This window comes from Equus caballus, chromosome 8 (genome assembly GCF_041296265.1).
Source record: "Equus caballus isolate H_3958 breed thoroughbred chromosome 8, TB-T2T, whole genome shotgun sequence".
Classification (NCBI taxonomy): Eukaryota; Metazoa; Chordata; class Mammalia; order Perissodactyla; family Equidae; genus Equus; species Equus caballus.
In genome coordinates this window covers 90,849,652-90,873,020 of record NC_091691.1, presented here as the reverse complement: position 1 = coordinate 90,873,020, position 23,369 = coordinate 90,849,652, and the positions used below count along the sequence as shown (strand labels likewise).

The 23,369-nt window shown below is 33.3% G+C and overlaps 1 protein-coding gene across 2 annotated transcripts in view; it reads left to right on the top strand.

Moving 5' to 3' along the window:
• CDH19 (cadherin 19) overlaps positions 1-23,369 on the top strand; it is a 102,779-nt gene that overhangs the window by 62,140 nt on the left and 17,270 nt on the right. For both annotated transcript variants that reach the window (XR_011441598.1, XM_001491652.6), the window contains exons 9-10: positions 4,027-4,148; positions 11,219-11,340. Coding sequence is in view for 1 of the 2 variants with exons in the window: in XM_001491652.6 (XP_001491702.4) it covers positions 4,027-4,148; positions 11,219-11,340 (244 nt within the window). In the remaining variant the exon portion in view is untranslated. The remainder of the gene's footprint in view (positions 1-4,026; positions 4,149-11,218; positions 11,341-23,369) is intronic.

The window sequence follows — 23,369 nt, the reverse complement described above, 5'->3', positions numbered from 1 at the left end:
GCGGAGAAGGTTTTTAATAAGATTCAACATCCATTTATGAAAAAAACTCTAAATAAAATGGATAGAGAAGGAGAGTACCTCAACATAATAAAGGCTATACATGACAAGCCCACAGCTAACATCATATTCAACAGAAAAACTGAAAGCTATTCCTCAAAGAACAGAAACAAGACAAGGATGCCCACTCTTGCTCCTTTTAATCAAAATAGTATTGGAAGTCCTAGCCAGAGAAATTAGGCAAGAAAAAGAGATAAAAGTCATCCAGATTGGAAAGGAAGAAGTAAAACTGTCACTATTTGTGGATGACATGATTCTATGTATAGAAAACTCTAAAGAACGCACCAAAAAACTATTAGAAATAATTAACAAATACACTAAAGTTGTAGGGTACAAAATGCACACATAAAAATTGGTTAAATTTCTATACACTAATAACAAAGCAGAAAGAGAAATCAAGAATACAATCCCACTTACAATTGCAACAAAAAGAATAAATACCTAGGAATAAATTTAACCAATGAGGTGAAAGGTCTATACACTGAAATCTATAAGAAATTATTAAAAGAAATTGAAGAAGACATTAATAAATTGTAAGTTATTCTGTGCTCATGAATTGGAAGAATAAACATCATTAAAATGTCCGTATTACCTAATTCGATCTACAGATTCAATGCAGCCCAATCAGAATCCCAATGACATTTCTAACAGAAATAGAACAAAGAATCCTAAAACTTATACGGAACAACAAAAGACTTCTAATAGCAAAAGCAATCCTTAGAAAAAAGAACAAAGCTGGAAGTATCACACTCCTTAATTTCAAAATATACTACAAAGCTATGATAATCAAAACAGCATGGTACTGGCAGAAAAACAGACACATACATCAATGGAACAAAATTGAGAGTCCAAAAATAAATCCACACATCTACGGACTCCTAATTTTCAACAAAAGAAACAAGGACATACAATGGAGAAAGGAAATTCTCTAAAATAAATGGTGTTGGGAAAACTGGACAGCCAGATGCAAAAAAGTGAAAGTAGACCATTATCTTATACCATTCACAAAAATTAACTCAAAATGGATTAAATACTTGAATGTAAGACTTGAAACCATAAAACTCACAGAAGAAAACATAGGCAGTTTGCTCTTTGACATCAGTCTTACTAGTACCTTTTCAAATATCATATCTCTTCAGGCAAAGGAAACAAAGGAAAAAACAAACAGGACTAGATCAAACAAAAAGCTTTTGTACGACAAAGGAAACCATCAGCAAAATGAAAAGACAACCCACCAACTGGAAGATATTATTTATAAACCATCTGTCCAATAAGGAGTCAATATCCAAAATATATAAAGAACTCATACAACAAAAAGTGAACAACCTGATCAAGAAATGGGTGGAGAATATGAACAGACATTTTTGCAAAGAAGATATATAGCTGGCTTACAGATGCATGAAAAGACATTCAATGTCACTGATTATTAAGAAAATGCAAATCAAAACTACAATGAGATATCACCTCATACCCATCAGAAAGGCTATTATTAAAAATAAAAGAAATAACATGTGTTGGAGAGGATTTGCAGAAAAGGGAACTCTCATTCACTGCTGGTAGGAATGTAAATTGGTGTAGCCACTATGAAAAGCAGTATGGAAGTTTCTCAAAAGATTAAAAATAGAACTGCCATATGATTCAACTATTCCACTTCTGGGTATTTATCCAAAAAGCATGAAAACAGTAATTCAAAAAGAAAAATGCAGCCCTATGTTTATTGCAGCAATATTCACAATGGCCAAGACTTAGAAACAACCCAAGTGTCCAAGAAACAATGGATGAATGGATAAAGAAGATGTGGTGTATATATAAAAATATATATTATACATTATATATTATGCATGTATATACATATATATATATACAGTATATATGTATAATACATTATGTGTATATATATATAATGGAAAATTACTCAGCCATAAAAAAGACAAAATCATGCCATGTGTAACAACATGGATGGACCTTGTGAGTATTATGCTAAGTGAAATAAGTCAGACGGAGAAAGACAATTACTACATGACTTCATTCATCTGTGGAAGATAAACAAACAAGCACATAGATGTGGAGAACAGATTGGTGGGTACCAGAGGGAAGGGGGTGAGGGGAGGGCGAAACAGGTAAAAGGGCACATATGTATGGCAATGGATGGAAACTAGACTTTTGGTGGTGAACAGGATGCAGCCTTTATAGAAGTCAAAGTATAATAATTTATACCTGAAATTTACATAATGTTATAAAACAATGTGACCTCAATTAAAAAAAAAAAAGAATGACAAGGATGCCTTTCACCTGTGGAAGAGCCTGTCTTTAAACGTCTTTCATGTCCGTAGAAGGGAGCACTTAAAAATCTTTGAAAGACCTGATGGAACAGTACCCTACTTGGAAACATCTAGCTTTTGTATATGAGCTTGGCTTTTCTGTGTCTCAGTTTCTTCTTCTGTGAAGTGGAAATAGACGTTCTGGAGGCAGGAGAGGATTAAGACAAGATGTAGAGGCATCTTGGGGAGGCAAGCACGTAAGCATCATTTGTTTATGTCATTCCGGCAGGAGCGGTCAGCAATGAGAATACATTACACAGTCATATTTTATACATTCAGCATTTTTAGAACCATGAAGAGTTCCAATATAAAGGAATTTTGATATGAACCAAAGATTAATCTTCTAAACATCAAAATTTCACATTTTAAGCTCAAGCTCTTTCTACAATGTATCGCACACATCTTTCCTGTCTTAAATGATGTGTATTGCCTATTATTTAAAATGTTACTGATGATTCAAGGTCATAATTTAAAAAAACACTTTTATTTGGAAATAGTCTCAAGCTTTTGATGGTTTTCTTTGGAATGCTGTATTATAGAAACGGGATAGTATAGATGTTTAATGCAACATATTAACTGTTAAACTACTGTTTCAACAAATCTCTTAAGCAGGAAATGTGACCACTTATGGATATGTAAATAAATTACTAGAAAGGTTTAAAAATGAGTAGAGTAAAAGCTGAATTCCTCTACAGCTTAATTCTCTGTAATTTCTATTTTAAGTCTCCCCTGAACACCAAGCCACAAATTAGTGTGATATTTTTAGAGACCTGTCAATTCAAGATTAAATATTCTCATCTTTCGCTGCATAATTATGGCAAACCTCATTGATGTCTCATCAAAGTCTTCGGGAATTTACATGTAATGAGAAGCCATGACTGCATCCTAGTTATTAGTCTTCTGTAATTTTTATTATGAATCATTTCCAAGCAGATAGGACATGCTGAGTGCTTCAAAGGCTTCTTTCATTGTGGAGTTTAGATCATTTTCTAGGCTTTTGCATGAGGGAATTTTATTATCTGGCTTCTTCCCCTGCATGATCTAACAGCACATTAGGTCTTCCATCCTTACTTCTGAGACAGAGATATATATATACATATGTATATAATGTTTTATTAAATATTATCAAATTATTTCCTTTAAACAACAAAAACATTTTCATATGTCAGCAATCAAGTAATCATAATATGATGCACAGATTTAGCAAGCAGCTATGTATGTGTTGTAGGAAAGAGACCCACAGCAGTTTAGGCTGAAGGTATGGTTTACGTTGCTTCAGTGGATGAAACAAGGGTTCATAAGCACTAATTTTTACCCCTATTTATTTGTACTTCTCTTCACTTTGCAAATGGCATTTTGCCATTTCTTTTAAACCATTTCTTTTTAACTTATTAAAATTCTCTCTTGGGAATGAGAATGAGTGACGTGTTTAGATTTGGCATACATCAATTTAAATCTGAGGTCATTTTTTTTCTATCTCCATTGAGTTGAATCTGAAATATATGAATGCACCTTTTGAAAATTGTTCAGCCTACATTAGTTATGCTGAGCATGTATTTGCTAATTTGTCTTATTACTTTAAAAGAGTGTTATGTATCACTGTTATACAGAGAAAATAATAAAATTAAGGAATTCTTTTTTGGTGCAGGTATTCTGTTACCAGAAGCAAAGTGTTCAGTATTGATGACAATGGCACAATCATCGCAACTAACCCTCTTGATCGAGAGATTAGCGCTTGGTACAACCTCAGCGTTACAGCCACAGAGAAATGTAAGTACTCCTTTGGGAACCACAAGTTGGTTCACCATATTTTTTAAACCACTCAATAATCTCTATGTAGTGACAAAAGCTAGCTTAAAATGTTGTTGGAATGAGAGTTAAATGACATTTTATGTCAATTCATACATGTATTTTATTACTTTAATGTTCGTTCTTATTACAGCTTGTTTATATACTTGCTATTAAATATCTTTTAAAATATTTTTTATTATGACAATAAATAATGTTTCATGCAAGCAACAAGTCATGGAAAATTCAGAAAAACAAAAGAATGAAATGAAAATCACCTGAAATTCCAAAACTTATTTGTTATATAATTGTATGTTCTTAGGACATTTTCATGGATACATTTTCATATCAATATATAAAAATTGAATATAAATTTTTCAATTTTTTTCTTACTGGACTATATTATATATATATTATATATATATATATTTATGTTCTTTAAGGGTTCCTTTTTAAGTTATGATTTTAATGAACAAAGAAAGTCTTTTCTACATTCCAAAGAAAATATCCACTCATAAGAGATAGTTATAGGTGGAAAGAAGTTATAATGATTATTTCATTGGAATCTTTCTATTAGAGCAAAATTTTTAATTTAGAGAGAAGTTTAATGGTGTACATGTTTTACTAACATACAAATGGTAGTAAAACTAATGAGTGGAAATTAAGATTTTAAATTTTAAATAATTTAAAATTAACTAGTAATGTTGTACCATTTAACCATAATCAGGTTAGACTGACTCTGTTAGTCCATAAGGAGACTACTTTAGAAGTCAAGCACTGAATGGCTGTGCCTTGTTCTGTTTCTAGAATAAAATGTTAATAGTCTTGCACATTAGAGACAAGGTGACACTCCAAGGCAGGCTTTTAAAACTTAGGCATTTAAAAATAGTCATATTTCAATGAAATTATGGGAAATAATATGAAGGATTCAAACAAAAAAAAATTTATTGATTGTACATCACAAAAACAGTAACACATTTTCAAATTAAACTCATAGTGTCAGCTGTGCTGATTGTCACATCTTCATTAGGAGTGACCAGGTTTTTTCAGAGATAGGCAAATGATTCCATTTTCAGATTGTAAAAAGTAGATAAAATCATCCTGATTTATCGCTTGGATAGTGTCTTCAAAATTATCAATCAATCATTTATTAAATAATTGTATTAATTCAAACTCAAAGAAATAGATATAACACAATGTAAAAATTATCAAAATCATTCCCATTATTTAGCCCATAAATTTAATATAGTATAGTAAAGGAGTAAATTTGTGAATATGAAATGTTTTAGAATACATCCTTTCATATAACTGATTTTGCATAGAATTCTAATAATCTTGTTTACATTCTTGGCTTGTTTTTTGAAAGCATTAAACATGTATCTCATGCCTCACTTTAGTGAACAGTTTGCTGGTGATACAGCAGTGTGGAAAGCAACTTGTGTATTTTTTGTGGTGCATTGAATAGCTCTATGGAAACACTGCAGGAGGACTGGGTCTGGCTCTTGAGTTTTCCATTTAACTAAACAATAAAGGATGGGGAGCAAATATTACAAGGAAATAAATGTTGGCTGCAACAGAAGAAATGCCAAGGCTTTTGGTGTCAGAAAACACAAAGGTGCTTATTCTAAAAGCAAAAAGCTTTTATTCATTGGGTCTTTCTGAGTGAAGGGGAGTTCACGAGATGATTCCACTTTTGAATAAATTTTAAAGAATATGGTCCTGTTGTGCTGAAGTATGTTAACAGTGTGATTATTTTAAAAAATAAATGTGCTCTTGAAACGGTAAAGCCAGAATATATTTATATTGCAATTATCATTTTATATTTGCAGATAGTAAAACAAAATACATGTAACATTTTAAAAAATTAATTAATGGACTTGAAAACATTTTATATTCTCTTGAGGCAAAACAAGTAAATAAGCCTTCAAAGTGAAAAATTCAAGGGAAAAATAGAATAAAACGTGAGATTTAATAAAAGTAGATATGTAATTTTAGATACAGAATTTCACAAAATGTGATTAGATCAACATTGAAGGTGATCTCTTGAAGCAAAAACTATCAATTTATTTAGTAAATTTTTAAACTTACAATTTGTTTGATTATTGAATATTGTATTAAAAAATAATTTATAAATAAAAAGCTAAAAATACCAAAGAAAAAAATTAAATGCCTGTGAAAGGCAAACTGAATGTTTATTTATTTTACATAGAATTTAGCACGTAGGAGTTTAATCACTGTTTCAGAGAAAAGTGATTTTAGAAATTTTATCAAGTGTGACAATTATACAGTTCATGCAGATCTGCTCCTGGTACTATATAATTCGTTTTCTAAGAGTTAAAAAAAATAGCTAAAGAGATTTGATATTTGATATTCTCATTATTATTTTTATGATAGGGCTGAAAAGTTACAGAATGGGGGATGAAATTTCAAAGTAAAATATAATTAGATAAGTATTTTCAGAAACCCACTAAGTTAATGTTCATTTCACTTATCTTTGAAGATATATTTTTGAAAATTTTTGTTTCATTTTAGGAGAAAAGTGGTTAGAAAGAGCTTTTGCAAGATTGAGTAACCAATTTTCATGTATTTTTTTCTTTTCTCTTTAATTTTTAAATCTACATCATTAAGGTCATTTTAGAACAATTTTGGAGAAAATATTTTTACGTGCAAATTTCTTATCAGTGTGATGTCAGTATCAAAAATAACTGACCATTGAAGTCTGTGTAGTAATATAAACAAACCACTTGAAGAATGGAAAAGAGAGCATCACACCAGGTTGTTATAAGAACATTTGCTGGGGCCGGAGTACTGGTTAAGTTCACATTCTCCACTTTGGCAGCTTGAGCTTCATGGGTTTGGAACCTGGGCACGGACCTGCATGCCACTCATCCAGCCATGATGTGGCAGTGTCCCACATACAAAGTAGATTAAGATTGGCATGGATGTTAGCTCAGGCACAATCTTCCTCAAGCAAAAAGAGGAAGAAAGAAAAGAAAAGAAAAAAAAACCCTGCATGTGATACTACCTTGAAGCTTGCAGCATAAGAGTTTTGCTGATTATAAGAAAGAGATGTTCCGCTTAATGTTTGTTTTCCCAGCAGGTGAAGTTATTTGTGCTAAGTCTTTTTCTCGGAAAGCTTCCCAAATTAAGCACCAGGCTATTTATCAGCATGCCAGCTAAGTGAATAAAATTACTGACTAGTCTAAAACGAAGCTGTGAAGATATATGAATATTTTGTACAGTCATGCCAAAGGTTTAATTTGAACTTAATTTTAAACAAATTTTGCAGGAAAAATATAAAAACTTTAAATGAATTTCTTAGTAATTTTCCCTAAATTTTTTTGGATCTGAAATACTCTTTTGAATTTACTTACTTAAGCAAAAAGTTGTTCTATGGTGATATATTATGTGTTTAAACCATAAAAAATATGAGCCTTAATTTTGAATAATTCCATTTTGAAATCTTTAGAAATACCTTTTCATATTTTAATGTTTTATTTATTTTCATCCTGAATGTAACAAAATACAGGAGAGTTTTGAAAGGATAATTTCTAATGGTTTCAGTATTTACTGAAGGCCATGGACTTTTCTGTTGTGCAATAAACCTTGTGGATTTTAATATTCAATTAATCAGAAATTGCAATTTCTATCATAAGTAAAACTGTTATTTATTGGCCAAAGTAATTATAAACAAAATCTCATCCTAAACCAGAAAACCTTTCCACAAAAGTGGAATAAAGAGAAAACAGTTTTATAATTGAAAAGCATTAAACCAGAATGTGATGTGCATCACAGGAAGTCGCTAAGAGATTGCTAAGACAGAAAGAAAATTCACCTTTGTATACAGCAGCAGACACAGTCCATTCCATGCACCTTCTCAGGATAAACAATTATTAGCTTTCAAGTAGGAGGACTTAACACAATTTGTCAGAGATAGTTCATCCTAAATTCACTAAGTAGTTGGAGGGACCATTTGTATTTGCTGATTGGCCTTATTCAAATGAAAATTAAACTATTCATACCTTTATGACAAGAGGTAGTTTGCAACTTGGGTGAAAGCCTTTGGTGACGTTTAGGCTCCTACACTTGCAGAGAAACTGGGAGGGCAGTGTACCATCTTCCTGGATGATTACATTTCAAAGAGATGGTTCCCAGTACTTGAGAAGACAAGCCTGGGCTTCAAAGCTGGCAAGAGGTTTACTTAGCATTTAAAAGATTTACATACTTTTCATAAGGATAGAGAAAGAAGTTACAAGTTTTCTAATGTAACTGCTCTAAGAAGAGGAAGGAGAGAAAGTTGTTTCCCTTATTTTCAACAGAGAAAACTAAGCCTCTTTTTTTTTTTTAATTTGTATGTGGCCAAACTACAATTGCAAATATAATTTTTCATTAACAAAATGACCTGTGGATTATAAATAAAGGCATTAAGACAAATAAAAGAACGTCCCTCTTCCCGCTCATTAATGTATGCTCCCTTCCATGGCTTTTTTAATTAAAGAAAGAAAGAGGGACCAGCCTGGTGGTGTAGTGGTTAGGTTCACATGCTCTGCTTTGGCAGCCTGGGGTTCACCGGTTCGGATTCTGAGTGTGGACCCACACACTGCTCATCAAGCCATGCTGTGGTGGTGTCCCACACACAAAATAGAGGAATATTGGAGCAGATGTTAGCTCAGGGCCAATCTTCCTCAAGCAAAAACAGGAAGATAGGCAACAGATGTTAGCTCAGGGCCAATCTTCCTCAAACAAACAAACAAACAAACAAAAAAAGAGATAGAGAGAGAGAGAAAGATTTGAAATAATAAAATATAATTACACAATATATTATGCTACCACTTGCTTTTTTATCATTTCACAAAAAAATCATATCTATAACTTCTGGTTAGTAGATAAAATAAAGTAACATTTGATATTTATTGCTCCACTTATGTGCTCTGTAATCTGGATGCTTTACGTGTGTTAATTCATTGAATCTCTAGACTAGATCTATAAAGTAGTCACCAGTATCATTTCCATTTACAGAAAACTAACCAAACAAACAGTGGTTAAGCGTTTCTCTCAAATTGAGAACCAAGATTAAAATCCAAGTAGTCCAGGGGTTTGCCCAGTGGCATAGCAGTTGGGTTTGTGGGCTCTGCTTGGGCAGCCTGGGGTTCAGTGGTTTGGATCCCAGGTGTGGACCTACACACTGCTTATCAAGCCATGCTGTGGCAGGCATCCCACATGTAAAACAGAGGAAGATGGGTGTGGATGTTAGCTCAGGGCCAATCTTCCTCAGCAAAGGGAGGAGGATTGGTGGTGGATGTTAGCTTGGGGCTAATCTTCCTCCAAAAAAGGAAAGAATCCGAGTAGTCCAATTTTAAAGCTTACAATATTAATAAATGTGTTACAGTGACTCACTTATTTTTAATCAGCACACAGAATTTCATAGTATGGTTGTAACTTATTTTTGTCAGTTCCATTTTGCTATATATTTGGGTTGTATCCAGTCATTTGGGTGTGATGCAAGCAATTCTGGGATAAATAAATTGGATCATGTGCTTTTATACACTGTTGCCTTGAACTGTAGCATAAGTTTTCCAAAACTAATTACTTGGTCAAAGATACGTGTAGTTTAATTTTTGCTATCAATTGCCAAAGTAGGTTTTAGAAAAGTTTTCTCCACCATCACTGGTTGTTTTTCATAATTAACACAAATCACATGGACTAAATCATCAATCTCCCCTCTTCTGGTGAGCAAGAGCCTTTGTGAATATTATGATAGAGGAACATATCTCAGCTGTAGTCAGCTTTGCCCCCAGGGTGTCTTTGACAACATTGGACGACAATTTTGGTCATTACCACTAGGGTGGGGATTCTACTGGCATTAGCTTTTAGAGGCCAGGGATGCTGCTAAGCATCCTACACTGCACAAGACAACCCCCCAAAACAAGAATTATCCAGTCCAAAATACCAATAGTGACAAGGATGAGAAACCCTGTTAGAGATCATTATAATTTTCTCATCTGTGAAGTTCTAGTTTGTGATTTTCTTTCCCTGAATTTTCTTTCTCAAATCAATTGTCAGGATTTGAATATCAGAACTGTGAATATTTCATCTTGTGATGCAAACATTTTTGCAGATCACTGTTGTTTTGTCTTTGCTCTTCTTACATTTGTTTTGCCATTTAAAAAATGTATTTGGGAGCCAGCCCCATAGCGTAGTGGTTAAGTTTGAGTGTACTCCACTTTTGCGGCTCAGGTTCGCAGGTTCAGATCCTGAGTGTGGACCTACACCACTCATCAGCCATGCTGTGGCAGTAAACCACATATAAAGTGGAGGAAGATTGACACGGATATTAGCTCAGGGCTAATCTTCATCAAAAAAAAATTGTGTTTAACTATATCTTCCTATTTCTTCATGATTTCCGTATTTCTTGGCTCACTTAAGAAAAATCTTTCCAACTGAATATATACATAAAATTTTGCCTAGATATTATTATAATTCTTTTATTTTAAAATGTATTGAGATCATTATACCACGTCCAGTCTTGTTTTTAAAAACTACGCTGAACAATGCCATCATCTAAGGGCACTGATTACTGGCTTCTTAACTGCCTTGTCCACTTCAGCTGTGACTTTAGGCAAATCATTTAACTATAATCTGTAAAACTAAATGCTTTCTTGATGTTTTTATCTGTAAAGTTGGTGAGAAAAGTAATACATATATTCATCAGTATTAAATGAGTTAGTACAAACACATTCAATAGTTCCTGGATTCTAGAAAATTGCCCATATACCTGACTTCCTTACTGCTTTTCCTCATCAGCTCCTGCAGTCTATGGCAGGCACAAGGCACTCAATAAATGTTGGTTGAATTGAATGCATTGAGAAGAATGTTTTTTCCCTAGGCTGTATTGTTGATGAATATATTAATTATATGGAGATACTGTCTTCAGATAGCTTTTATTCGCATAAAGTAAAAGTATTCCACACAACCTAAGTGCAGTTTTCATGACCTTTCCCCGAAAAACAGCATTAATCTTCTTTATTTTATTTTGTTTATTCAATTTGCAGACAATGTACAACAGATTTCTGCAGTCCCTGTGTATGTGCAAGTTCTGAATATTAATGATCACCCTCCTGAGTTCTCTGAATACTATGAGACTTTCGTTTGTGAAAATGCAGCCTCTGGGCAGGTAAGAACCCATAATAAATTGCTGACGTCTAAACATTGCCATATATTATGTATAATAACTTTTGCTATGTATTCCATTCTGAAATGACAAAAATAAGCTTTATTTAGCTACATTAATTATACACTTTTATGTTTATGTTGTAAGTTCTGTGTAATTTAAATTTCTTTCTTTTTTAAAAAAATAAATGTAAACGTCAAGTTTTCCACTTCCAAATTCCTTAAGTGTTTGAAAAATCTGCGAACACTAGGGATTCAATGGTAAATTCTTTATACTTGGTCAATACAATAAAGAAGAAAATATTTTGTAATTCTATAGATTAAATAATTGTAATTAACTTTTATTTTTTCATCCATGATGACAATAAAGATAAAATGATATATAAGCATAAGCACATGGAAAGAAAGAGCTGGAATTCTTCTGTGGCTTATAACCGCTGTATCAGACATACTACTACAAATGAAACTCAATTTCAAATAAATTACTAAGTATGTAAACCTTATGAGAGCATACTCATTTTGAAATACATCATCATTACTTCACAATTTATTTCGCACATTTTCTCATGTGAAGCTCACCTTTTTCATTTGTGAAATTTAGAGTTTAAATCAGATTGTTCTTTGAATATTTCTCCGTTCCAGTACACGATAGCCTCACATTTTTCTTAGGTGTCCTTTGAGGATGTAGAAGCCTACCAAATGTCACAGAAAATTTTTCAAAATTTATAAACCAGTTTTTAGAATACTGAATAAATGTATATGTATACTATGAACTTCATTATTCTAACTAGACTTGAATTTATCAACAAAGCTGTCTGGAGACAATTTGAGCTCTACAAAAGTGCAAATTATAATTTTCTACCAATAAATCGTAGTAGCCTACACTATGCTTTATGTTCAATTTCCTAATATGGTAAGAAATAGGCATATCTTAAGAAATAGGTATACCTTAGTTGTTAGGCTTATTCAACCATAACATATTGGAAATCAGCAATGATTCTTAAAATATCTTGTGAAATTTATTTGGCTATGGTTATGTCAGAATACATTTTATTTTGGAAATAACTCAAATCTTCTAAGTATTTCTAAAAATATTTTTGAAAGTAATAATAAAGTGATTAGAAATACATAAATGAATTTAAACTTAAACTACTTCTTTTGATTGGGTTAGGACCTAGGGTTTTTGATAAACCTAAAGGTGAGTATAAAACTCTCAGAGATTCTCTTCTGCGTGGCACTGCCCCCTCAATCCAAAAGCATACTCCTTTAGAAACCTGTGGACCTGCAGCATAGGGAAGAAGGAATTGCAAAAGCAGAGTGCAGGTGAACCGGGACCTATGGCTCCTCTAGAAACTAGGCCTAGACATTTCTTTGACCTTGGCATTATAAATAGCTTATATATTTAGGAATTTAACGTATCTGATTTTCTGAACATTTCAAACATATCTTGTGACCTCGACATATCAATAAGCAATTTTTTAAAAATCGCCAAAATAATTCTGGTGAATCTAATAAAGGATAGTTTAAATGTAGTAAACTCATTTTCTTAAAATTCAAGTAATTTTGGACGTAATTGATCTTACAATTTTCTAAGCTATACATATTACATTTACATATTTAAGGTAAATTATATATTTCTAATTATTATAAGTACAATTATGTTTTATAGTTATTTAATTATTTATATCAAATTTAAAGTATAGAACTTGTAATGAGTATATTATTTTATATAGTTTACATAAATATGAATGTATTCAGAGTATCCCATTGATTAGATAAGCTATTTCCAATCTTAAAAACATAGGCTTAATTTACTTCATCTTCTATAGACTTGTTTCTGTAAACGTCCTGGGTAAATCCACTTACCCAACAAAGGTGAGTGTTCAGTAGTCTCACCTGGACTGAGCTGGCAGAAGATTTGGGAAGGCAACACAATTTATCTGATAAGAGCCTTGAGACCAGAGTTCTCGCCCTGGGTGATAAATACTTCTAGGATGATGCTACTTAATACCAAAGATCACACTGGACCATTTATTCTAAGTCCTCAGCTGTTGATAATAACAATTATAATTAACAGTGTTGGTAATAACCTTTTCAACTTGCATCATGTGAAAAGACGGACATATACATTCCTAGTAATACATTCACTATTGCATTAGAGTTCTTTCATATCTTGACAGACTGAGTGGATCTCTCATTCTTTTCAGGAGATCCTGGCTCCTAAGCAAGAATTCAGCAGGCAGTATGTTTGTAATGTGGTGGAATATTCACCTTTTTTGAGAAACAATATGTATTTTTTCTACTCACTGATTACCAACAGTGACACCACAATCATAGAAAGCTTTGGGAATTAGGCACAGATGAATTGATAGCAGAGGGCAGAGCAGATGAAATTTCCTACAGCACAGTTTTCTGACTTCAATGCTCAAAAACTTCAATAGCTTTCCCAAAACCAGCACATAAAAGTGCAAAACTTGCTGGCCTGGTATTTAGCACTCTCTTTGATTTGGTCACAATTTTATCTATCCTGCTTTAAAAAAAAATCATCTTGTTCACACTCTGAACTGCTTGTTTGTCAAAATGTAGACTACACTTTCCACTTTATAGTTTTTCTCATATGAACCCTTCTTTCTGAAATGCCTCTGTCTATTCCTAGGAAAATTTTAACTAACTCGCAAAACTGAACTTCAATATCACATAAATAATCAAATCATTTTTAAACAAATGTATGTTTACAGTGTTCCAGACATGATTCTAGCAACATTCTGAACATTAACCCATTTAATTCTCAAAAAAGTATGTGAGGAAAATATATTGCATGCCTCACTTTATGAGTGAAGAAATTGAGGCTCAGAGAAGTCCTGAGGAAAGACAGAGAAATGTTTTAACTTAAGTGCTGGCATCGGAATCCATGCATGTAACCACTATATTTTGCAATTGTCTCTGTTCCTAGTTTAAATAGATCTTATACATTTGTCAAATAAGTAATCTCTAGTTGTTCATGTTTTCTAGATTATAAGATACTTGCGAACAATGAGAGAGTTTATTTTGATATCATTGATAACATGCAGTGTGGCTCCCAATAATAACTAATTGAATAAATGAACAGAACATGAAGACACTATTTCTCAAAAAAATGGTATTTTTTTCTATAATTCTCTGGAGATATTCATTTGAATTTGTCGGCCTTATACATGCTATTTAAAGCCTTGGTGAGATCCCTTAAGGAGAATATGTGGACAGAGAAAAGAATAAGCCTAAAGACTGAGACGTGGACTACAATATTAAGTGTTTGGGGCTTGAGGAAAAACCAGAAAACAAAATTTGTAAGAAGCAAACCAGGAGAGTGTGGTGACCTAGAAACAAGATAAAGAAAGTGCTCCTGGGAGGATGGAGTTGTTACCTGTTTTGTTTGCTGCTTACAGGTCAGATAAAAGCAGAAAAGAAAAGATTCTGTTAAATTTAACAGTAGAAATTTTGGACTTACTAGAGTATTTGTAGTTAACAAAATATATAGCATCACCCAGGAAGTAAATATAAAGTGAGAATATGAAAAGACATAGGACAGAGCCTTTGGGAACAGTAATATTTAAGGATTTGGTAAAGGAAGGGAAGATTGCAAAGGAGGCCGACTAGGTACGACCAGTGATGTAGGAAGGAACGGGAAGATTTTGGGCATTAACATTCATAGAGTTGATAGTTTTTGAAAGAGGCAGTGTCAATAGCCTTAATTCTTGCTAGTCCAAGAAAAAAAAAATACTTTCGTATTTTACCATATGGGCAACTTTACACTTTAAAAATAAGTAATTTTATAAATAATTCATAGCAATATAAATAGTGACAGTGCAAAACGACTTTATTAAAATGTGGCCAAGAGAAATTGCACCGGACAGTTGCTAAGAAGGATAAGGAGGATGTGATTCAAGATTATTGCAATGAGGGTCAAGACTGCTGCAGTAGGTGGGAGGGATGAGCTTAACTCTGCTGAAACAAAAGGCAGGAGGGTTTTCAAGCACTGCGGTGAACTAGTGGAAAAGGACTGGAGGACACATCAGGAGGGAGATTGGTCAATGTAGTTACACCTTCTGTGTCTGCAAATTGGTTCTTACGCAAGTTAGGCTTCTACCCTCCTACAGAGACTGGGAGACAGGGCTCTATCTTTCTTGATGATTACATTTCAACACTTGGTTTCCAGGTTCTAGGGAAAGACCATCCTGCATTATAAAATGGGGAGATTTGGGGAGAAGATTTATCTGCATTACAAAGGGCAGAGAAAGAATTTGCAATTATAAGTTTTCTGGTGTAAATGCTCCAAGAAAATGGAGGTCAGGAACCTCTAGTCAGGAGAAAATCTGTCTAAAATTGAGTCAATCTGAGGGGAATGTTATGGCCTTCTTGGTCAAATGTTAATAAAATATTTGTCAATATATAATGCTTCCAGAAGGTTTAAAACTCTTTTACAACTCATATTTTTGTTGAAGGAAGAATGGCTGTTTTCTTTGCTCTATGATTACAAAGCATTTAATCTTTAGATTTATAAACAGCAAATGGAATAACAAACTTAAAAAGAAATTCTATTGCATCTCTTTCCATCAAGTCACATTTGGATATATTCTGCCTTCAGCACTTTTCCATTTACAAGATAGAGCAAATAGATTTTGGTGCAGAAATTTTATAAAAGGTGAAAAAATACTGACATTTATTTTTCGCAAAACAGAACAGCTCAGATTCTTATGAAAAATTATTTGAAGTCCTTCCTGTTGAATGACTGAACGGATGATTACTGTATTTTCTCTGTATCCTTAGAATCATATTGTTCACTCTCTGATTCTTGATTTTGAGAAAATTCATCTGTTATATCTTCATCTGAAGACAAATAGTCTGAAATTTTGCTTGCATTATCAGTTTCACCATCATCTTGAGTCTATAGTGCTGGTTTCTGCTTTTGGTATTCATCCAATTCATCTAAAAATTATGAAATATCTTCTGCAGTCAATTTTATTTTCTATGTCATTATGGATGTAAAATGAAAAATTCTGAATTTTTAATTGTATTCAATGAAAAATAAAATCAGACAAAAAGAGATAGTGTATCAGTTCTTTTATATCTTTTTGAACATTGATGTAATACTTTGAGGAACATTTTAAAAAAGAAAAGGAAGAAGACTGATGCGGTGGGAAGATTTACCTTATTATTGTATCATCCTTCTTGGACATTCATCGTTGAAGTTTCATATAAATCTTTTAAAAGAACACTGGGAAAAATTCATGAGTAATGATGAAATAATTTGTAGGATGATGAAATAGCACAATATTCAAGGAATAAAAAGAACCATATCACTAAGTTTCCATAATGTATCCTAGATTTATAAAAGTGTCTAATGTGCCCATTCAGTAATTGAAGATAGGATTAATTTCTTTATTTGAAAATATGTAAATATTTCTTTATTATTTGAAACATGTCTAAGACTTTAAAAAAATGAAATACCAATATATAGAGCTGCTCAAAAGGAAACTCAAATACTAATTTTTGGTGCAGTGAGCTATAAAGATATACTGAGAGTTAAACTCTTGCTGAGGAAGAAAAATGTCCAGTGGATATAGTGGATAGAGTTCTCTTGTGAACTGCTGAAATGTTAGATGTAAAGCAATATGGAAAATCTATAGAATAATATACTTTTTATAATTTTACAGATGTGTATATTATGCTTCAAAAAATTTAGGTAAATTTTTCAACATCATGTAACTTATGAGCAATTGAGCCAGGATTATAATTTGTATCTATCTCCAAAAATGATGCTGATTTTAACGATGCCCTTCTAATCTCAAAGACTGGCTATCCAGGGCCAGCCCGGTGGCACAGCGGTTAAGTGCACACATTCTGCTTTGGTGGCCCGGGGTTCGCTGGTTCGGATCCCAGGTGCGGACACGGCATTGCTTGTTGAGCCATGCTGTGGTAGGCATCACACATATACAGTAGAGGAAGATGGGCACGGATGTTAGCTCAGGGCCGGTCTTCCTCAGCAAAAAAAGGAGGATTGGCCATAGTTGGCTCAGGGCTATTCTTCCTCAAAAAAAAGAAAAAGACTGCATAATGCAAAAAAATAGGAATAAACGTTTTTCTCTTTCTGTACTCATAAAGAATTACATTTACAATTTTAAGGGCAGAAATAAAGTAAGGTCAATTTGACTGATCCTTACCTCCTTTCTGGGATATGCATTGCTCGAACTCAGAATCAGTCACATTGGTCAGCCCTATGTCACAGAGGTTTTCTTGAAGGAAAGAAGCCAGAAATTATCAAAATAATTCTCAGGGGACTCATAGGTGTCACTATCAGATCTGGAAGTTAGTCTCAGTTCTATAAGTATCTGAAAGAATGATACATAGCATGCCTACTTGTAATCTTTCTCCATGCAAATCCAAGGAGAACCCAAAAATCGCCCGTCCCTCTGCTGCATACACTTTGATTTAGGAATTGAAATCAATGAACAGATGATTTGACTGCTGCCAATATACCCAGCATTACCATAGATACTTTCTTCCTAACACACAATGCCTTATTTAATAACATGGGTGTTAGGGCTTTCATAGCTCCTGAATTGTTGTTTCCACCATATGCTTCCTCAGATATTATGTGTGGAATTAAGACTGACTAGGCCTCAGATTTCTGGTTTGAAATTTACTGTGTAGGTTTCCTTCAAGTACAACTAAAACTCAGCACCTAATATCAATATGTACCTCCCAAAGTGCCACCAACAACTTTCAAAAGTGCTGTTAATCTCTTACTCATTCCTAAAAGTTAGGTAGTAATGTGTGACCATTAAAACTAATGGAGTAAGGTCTCTAAAAATATTTGCTTTAAAAGATAATAAAGCTTATCTTATGTAACTGAAGTAGTTTAAATACAGAAACCATATCGTTTTTAACACTTATATAAATGTTTTATAAAAATTTATTACAAAGCGTAATAAAAGTAATATGATTGCTTGCCATAACCTTGACAAGAAAACCAAATGGTGCTGATTAGCAAAATATTAAGAGCATTCTGTTTAGAAGCTTTCAGAGGAAATGCATTTTACTCTGTTTAAAAATAGAGAATAGTCAATCAATAAAATAAAGTGATTACATCATCAAAACACAAATTGTGAAATGTATGACACATAGTATAAATTCTTGACTAAACCGAGGGAAGATGCATCCTCAGATCACAAACACACCTCTCAGCCTGAGACCCCTCCAAGAAAATTGCTATTAAGAAGGTGGGGAAGAATAAAAGAGGAGAACATGTAACAGAAAATGTTGGAATTAGAAATACAAAACTTCTTAATAGCAAAATCTGGGGGGAGACTTTGTGTCAAGGAAGCAACTTGGTGTGAATTTGTTTGTATTAAGAATCCCAAAGTGAGTTCACTGTTCTGCCACATGCTCGCATTCTTCACGCTGCTCTTAAAAAGAGCAGGCCTCTGATGCTCAAAAAACCCAGCACCATTATAGTTTAAAGAACACGTACATATGCGCATGCACATGTGCACACACATACACACACAAAGAAAACAAAAGAATGTAAGAAATCTACATCACAAAAAGAGTTACAAATGGTTGAAGAATGTCAAGGAAAATAGACCACATCAGTTTCTGTGTACTTTAAACATGACCTATTAGTCTTTGCTTGCTTTCATTCTTTCTGGTACAACAATACGTTCTAGTCTGTGCCATTTATTAATTTGTTGCTTCCTAGCTGCACATTCATCCTTCAGTACCTGCTTAAAAAGGACCTGCGCTGTGATACTGTACTAATGGATTGACCTCTTTAAAGTATTTCTCTTTTATCGTGAGTGCAAACTTGAGCCTTGTCAATAGAGGACATTGAATGAACATTGCAAGAGGAAAAGGATTACTCTTCCTGGTTCCAGTGTGTGGGGTTTTTGCTTGTCCCTTTCTCACACCACACAGTCGTCCAGCCGACTAGAGATGTGGAGATATTATTGGTGCTTTTCCTAGCCACATGACTAGTCCCAAACTTCCCAAATGTTCAGTCCCTTGGCAGCCATACAACTCAGGCCAGGCCAGATGAGATCTTTCAGCCCTCTCGAAGTGGACGTTGTGTGATCCAGGCCTGCAGTGGCCTTCCAACATCCTCTGCATTTCCATCCACCAACCCTTTTGTACCCTGGAGGATTGTTCATGCTTGCCTGGAGGATGTGGGCTAGCTCTGGCCCAGGCAACCCAGTGAACTTCTTTGCCTTGTACACAGGATGCTGCAGCCACACCTTCTCCAAGGAGATCTGAAGCTCGTCTTGGAGAGAGGGCCTCCCTTGTACGTTTGTCTGTCATTGATAATTTCACTGAGGCCTGGAGTACCCTTTGTGTTCTCATTACATCTTATAGTTTCTCTCCTGTTACAGCTTAGTGATTCTTTATGTTAAAATTCCTCCATTTACATTAGTGTGTGGTTCCTGTCCCTTACTTGGACCAAGACTGATACATAGGCTCATCTTTTATATTTCTTATCCTAAATCTGGAAAGAGTTTTTCCCCAAGATTCCATGATATTTTTAGTGGGGAACTGCAATAAATGTAGCTGGAATGGTCAGTAAATAAAATGAGGATTCCAGTCCAAATAAACCAAAAAAAACTCTGCTCTCCTTCTCTCTTGTTCTATCAAGCTCTCTTTTTCTCATTCTCTTTTATTTTTAATAATGTTAAAGGCCACTTTAAGGAAAACTCAATCTCATTTTGTTATTTCTTTGTGAATTTCTTTGTTTTCCTCAGTTTTTTACAATTAATATATTTTAGAGAAAGATAGATATGATAATTTTTTGAAGGGTTTCCTTTAATTAGAACTATTATAAATATTTAGAGGTAGATATTTTTTTCCTCCAATTACAAAAGACAATCCCACTTATAGTTCTGCTCTAGTCGGGATAGTTCTGCCATATATATGTGTATGTGTACATATCTATACACATATATGTATAAAGCTATAGAAAGTTATGGCAAATAATTTGTTTTAGGTCAAAATACTTTATCTAAATGTCTCATAGACATGAATCCTAGAAGTAGTCCAGGACTCTCTAACTTTGAATGTGATAGAATTAATATGGAAAATATAGAAAGGTGACAATACCAGGGGCTGGACCCACGACGTAGTGGTTAAGTTTGGCATGCTGTGCTTCGGTGGCCTGCGTTTGCAGATTTGGATCCCAGGTATGGACCTACGTCACTCATCAGCCATGCTCTGGAGCCAACCCACACACAAAATAAAAGAAGATTGGCACAGATGTTAGCTCAGGGCAAATCTTCCTCAACAACAACCAAAAAGGTGACAATACCAAAAAAAGGAAAAGCTATTTTATACATTAGATACTATCATACAGTTAAAAGACGGTGGATGAAGAAGTAAATCCTACAAAAAAGTAAATATTTGAAAGCAGTGTCAAATTTAGTAAATTTTTTCAATTACATTAACTGTATTAACAAACCTTATACCTTATTAGTAGATTGATAAATTGTAAGTAAAAATAAAGACAAAGGTAGATGGGGAAATAATTATTTGCAAATTGGAAAAGTCATTTGGTCATTGATATACAAAAGGACTTGCTGGTTGATAAGAAGTCATCTTGTTTAAAAGCTGGTTCCTTGGTACCAATGAAGTAGGTGATCTTTCAGAAATACCATGAATGACTTTGTCAATGAAGTAATATCCAGGTGCTTTGTATGCAGTACAGATGACACATTCATTATTTGTCATGTGAATGTTTTTCCCAGGTTATCTTGGTCTCATTGAGGTTTATCCAAATAATTTTCTGTAATACACGTTCCTAGAAATTAATATATTTTTTATTTTCTATCAGTTCAGAAACCACATTCTACTATATAGTCTTTTAAAATAGAATATCTACTATTACTATTCACAGAGAGTGAGAATTTTTCATAAATTGATTTATAGAAAACGTTTGATAAATTACTTATGTGTATAAAAATACCAACACAGTATGTAAAAATGAGTAAAAATATAATTTAAGCATATAGATAATTTTACTTAATTTAGGAATAACAACCAAAGTCCAGGGTGTTTTGGAATGCCAATTACCTAATAAAGAACCTTAAACCCAATAAAAAGAAAAGCAGTCTTTCAAATTCGCTCCTAGTTTATTAGCACAACCAGATTAATGAGTTTTGAAGTAACACAATTTTAGGCAATTAGATTCCAGAACAATCAATAAATCATCCTTTGGGAGCAACATTTTCCCTTGTTACTTTTATTTTGACATCAAGACTATCAAATTTTTAAAACTTGCATTCACAAATAATTTGGCCAAATGCTTTGAATTGTGAAACTTGTATCTTAAAAGCTTATGATGTGACTATGAGTGTGAGACTTGATAAGACTGTCCGTGAGCTTTGCTTGTTCATTTTTTATAACGTAAATCTATGAGTAAGTGTGAGGGCAAAAGCATAGCATTTTAAAACAATTAAAAATTTTCCAAATGCATTTCAGTGACGATATACATGTCTTAAAAGCATGTTTTATTATATACAATAGTTTCTTGATTATTTTACATAGGATTTTGTTTTTTTCCAAAAGAATGGTAATTTTTTAATGGTGAACTTATTTTGGGCTATTAGAGATTGCTTAACTGTGGTAGAATATCGGAAAACCAAACAGTAAGCCATTTTTCTTCCAACTAATTATCATTCTTGGACCCAAAGTGACCAAAGAGTCAAAAAAAAAGATGCATATTTATTACCCCAGGCTTCTCTATTTTTTGTTTTTTTGAGTGGCATTATCTACTACACTTCTAACTTAGTCTGAAGCAATACATAGCCACAGCTCTCCAATGATAACTGAGTGTGTCTGGGTAAATTTGATGGATTTGCCTCTTTCACCAGTTGGGAAAAAGGAACAGGGTAGCAAAATAATTTTTCTTCCTTTTATTTATTCTCTAAACGTTGTCCTTTGTTTTTGTTTGTTTTATTTTGTTTTGTTCTGTGTTTTTGAGAGAAAGAGTGTCCTTTGCAGAGGATTTCAATGAACATTTGTTTTCTATGGTTAATTTGGGGGCATTGTACAGGCTGATTGGTATTCTTCATTATTGTTTAAAAATCACGTATGTAGGAAATCATGGGTTTAATCCAAATGTTCGCCCTCATGTTAGAACGAAACATCAAAAACAACAGTAAGTAACAATAACAGAAAGATTGCCTGGTGCAGTGGCAAGAGGACTTTACTATCTCTCACATAAGCTTCCTGAATTAAATGCTAATCTAACCAAGCTGAATGCCAATTTCTCATTTGGGAAGAAGGATACAACTTTCGTTGTACAATGCTTATCTTACAAAGATTTAGTAAAGATTAAATACTATTAAATGAGAAAATGGGTAAACGTGGTCTTTGTTAAATTTCAAGTAATTTTGTTAATGTCGACAATAACAGCTAAGAATAGTGTCACGCATTACAAGTTCTGAACATGGGCCCATTCCCTTCTAGAGAGATCAGAATGAGCTCTAAGGTGTCTGTGTCCACCTGACATTGCACAGAAACAGCACTGTCAATATATATTGTGGATGAGGGTGGGAGCAGGTTAAAATCTTTCATCAATGCTTAAAGGATTTCATTACTTATAAGGTAAAAACGAAAAGTTACAAACTCCAATATAAACATATTATTGAGGTTGGTTTTGTTATTTTATTGGAGTTTTGATTTTGTCAGATTCTTGATTTACTTTGATTGGTTTGAAACAGATTAAGTTGTTTTTTTACATCTCTGGAGCAATAATTCAATAAATTACACTTGTTTTTCTCTCTGAAGTAATTTAATACTTGTTTATTTGTTGATCAGATTATTTTATTTCAAAACTATTATTTGCAAGACAAGAAAAATGATAACGTTGAGTATGCAAATCACAAAAAACGAGTAATTAGATAAATGGGGGTAAAAATTTAAATCCATATTCTATAATACAATATTTGTGTTTTCTAATGCATTTGAAAATATGCATGATATGAGCATTAATGAGGAACAGCTGTATAA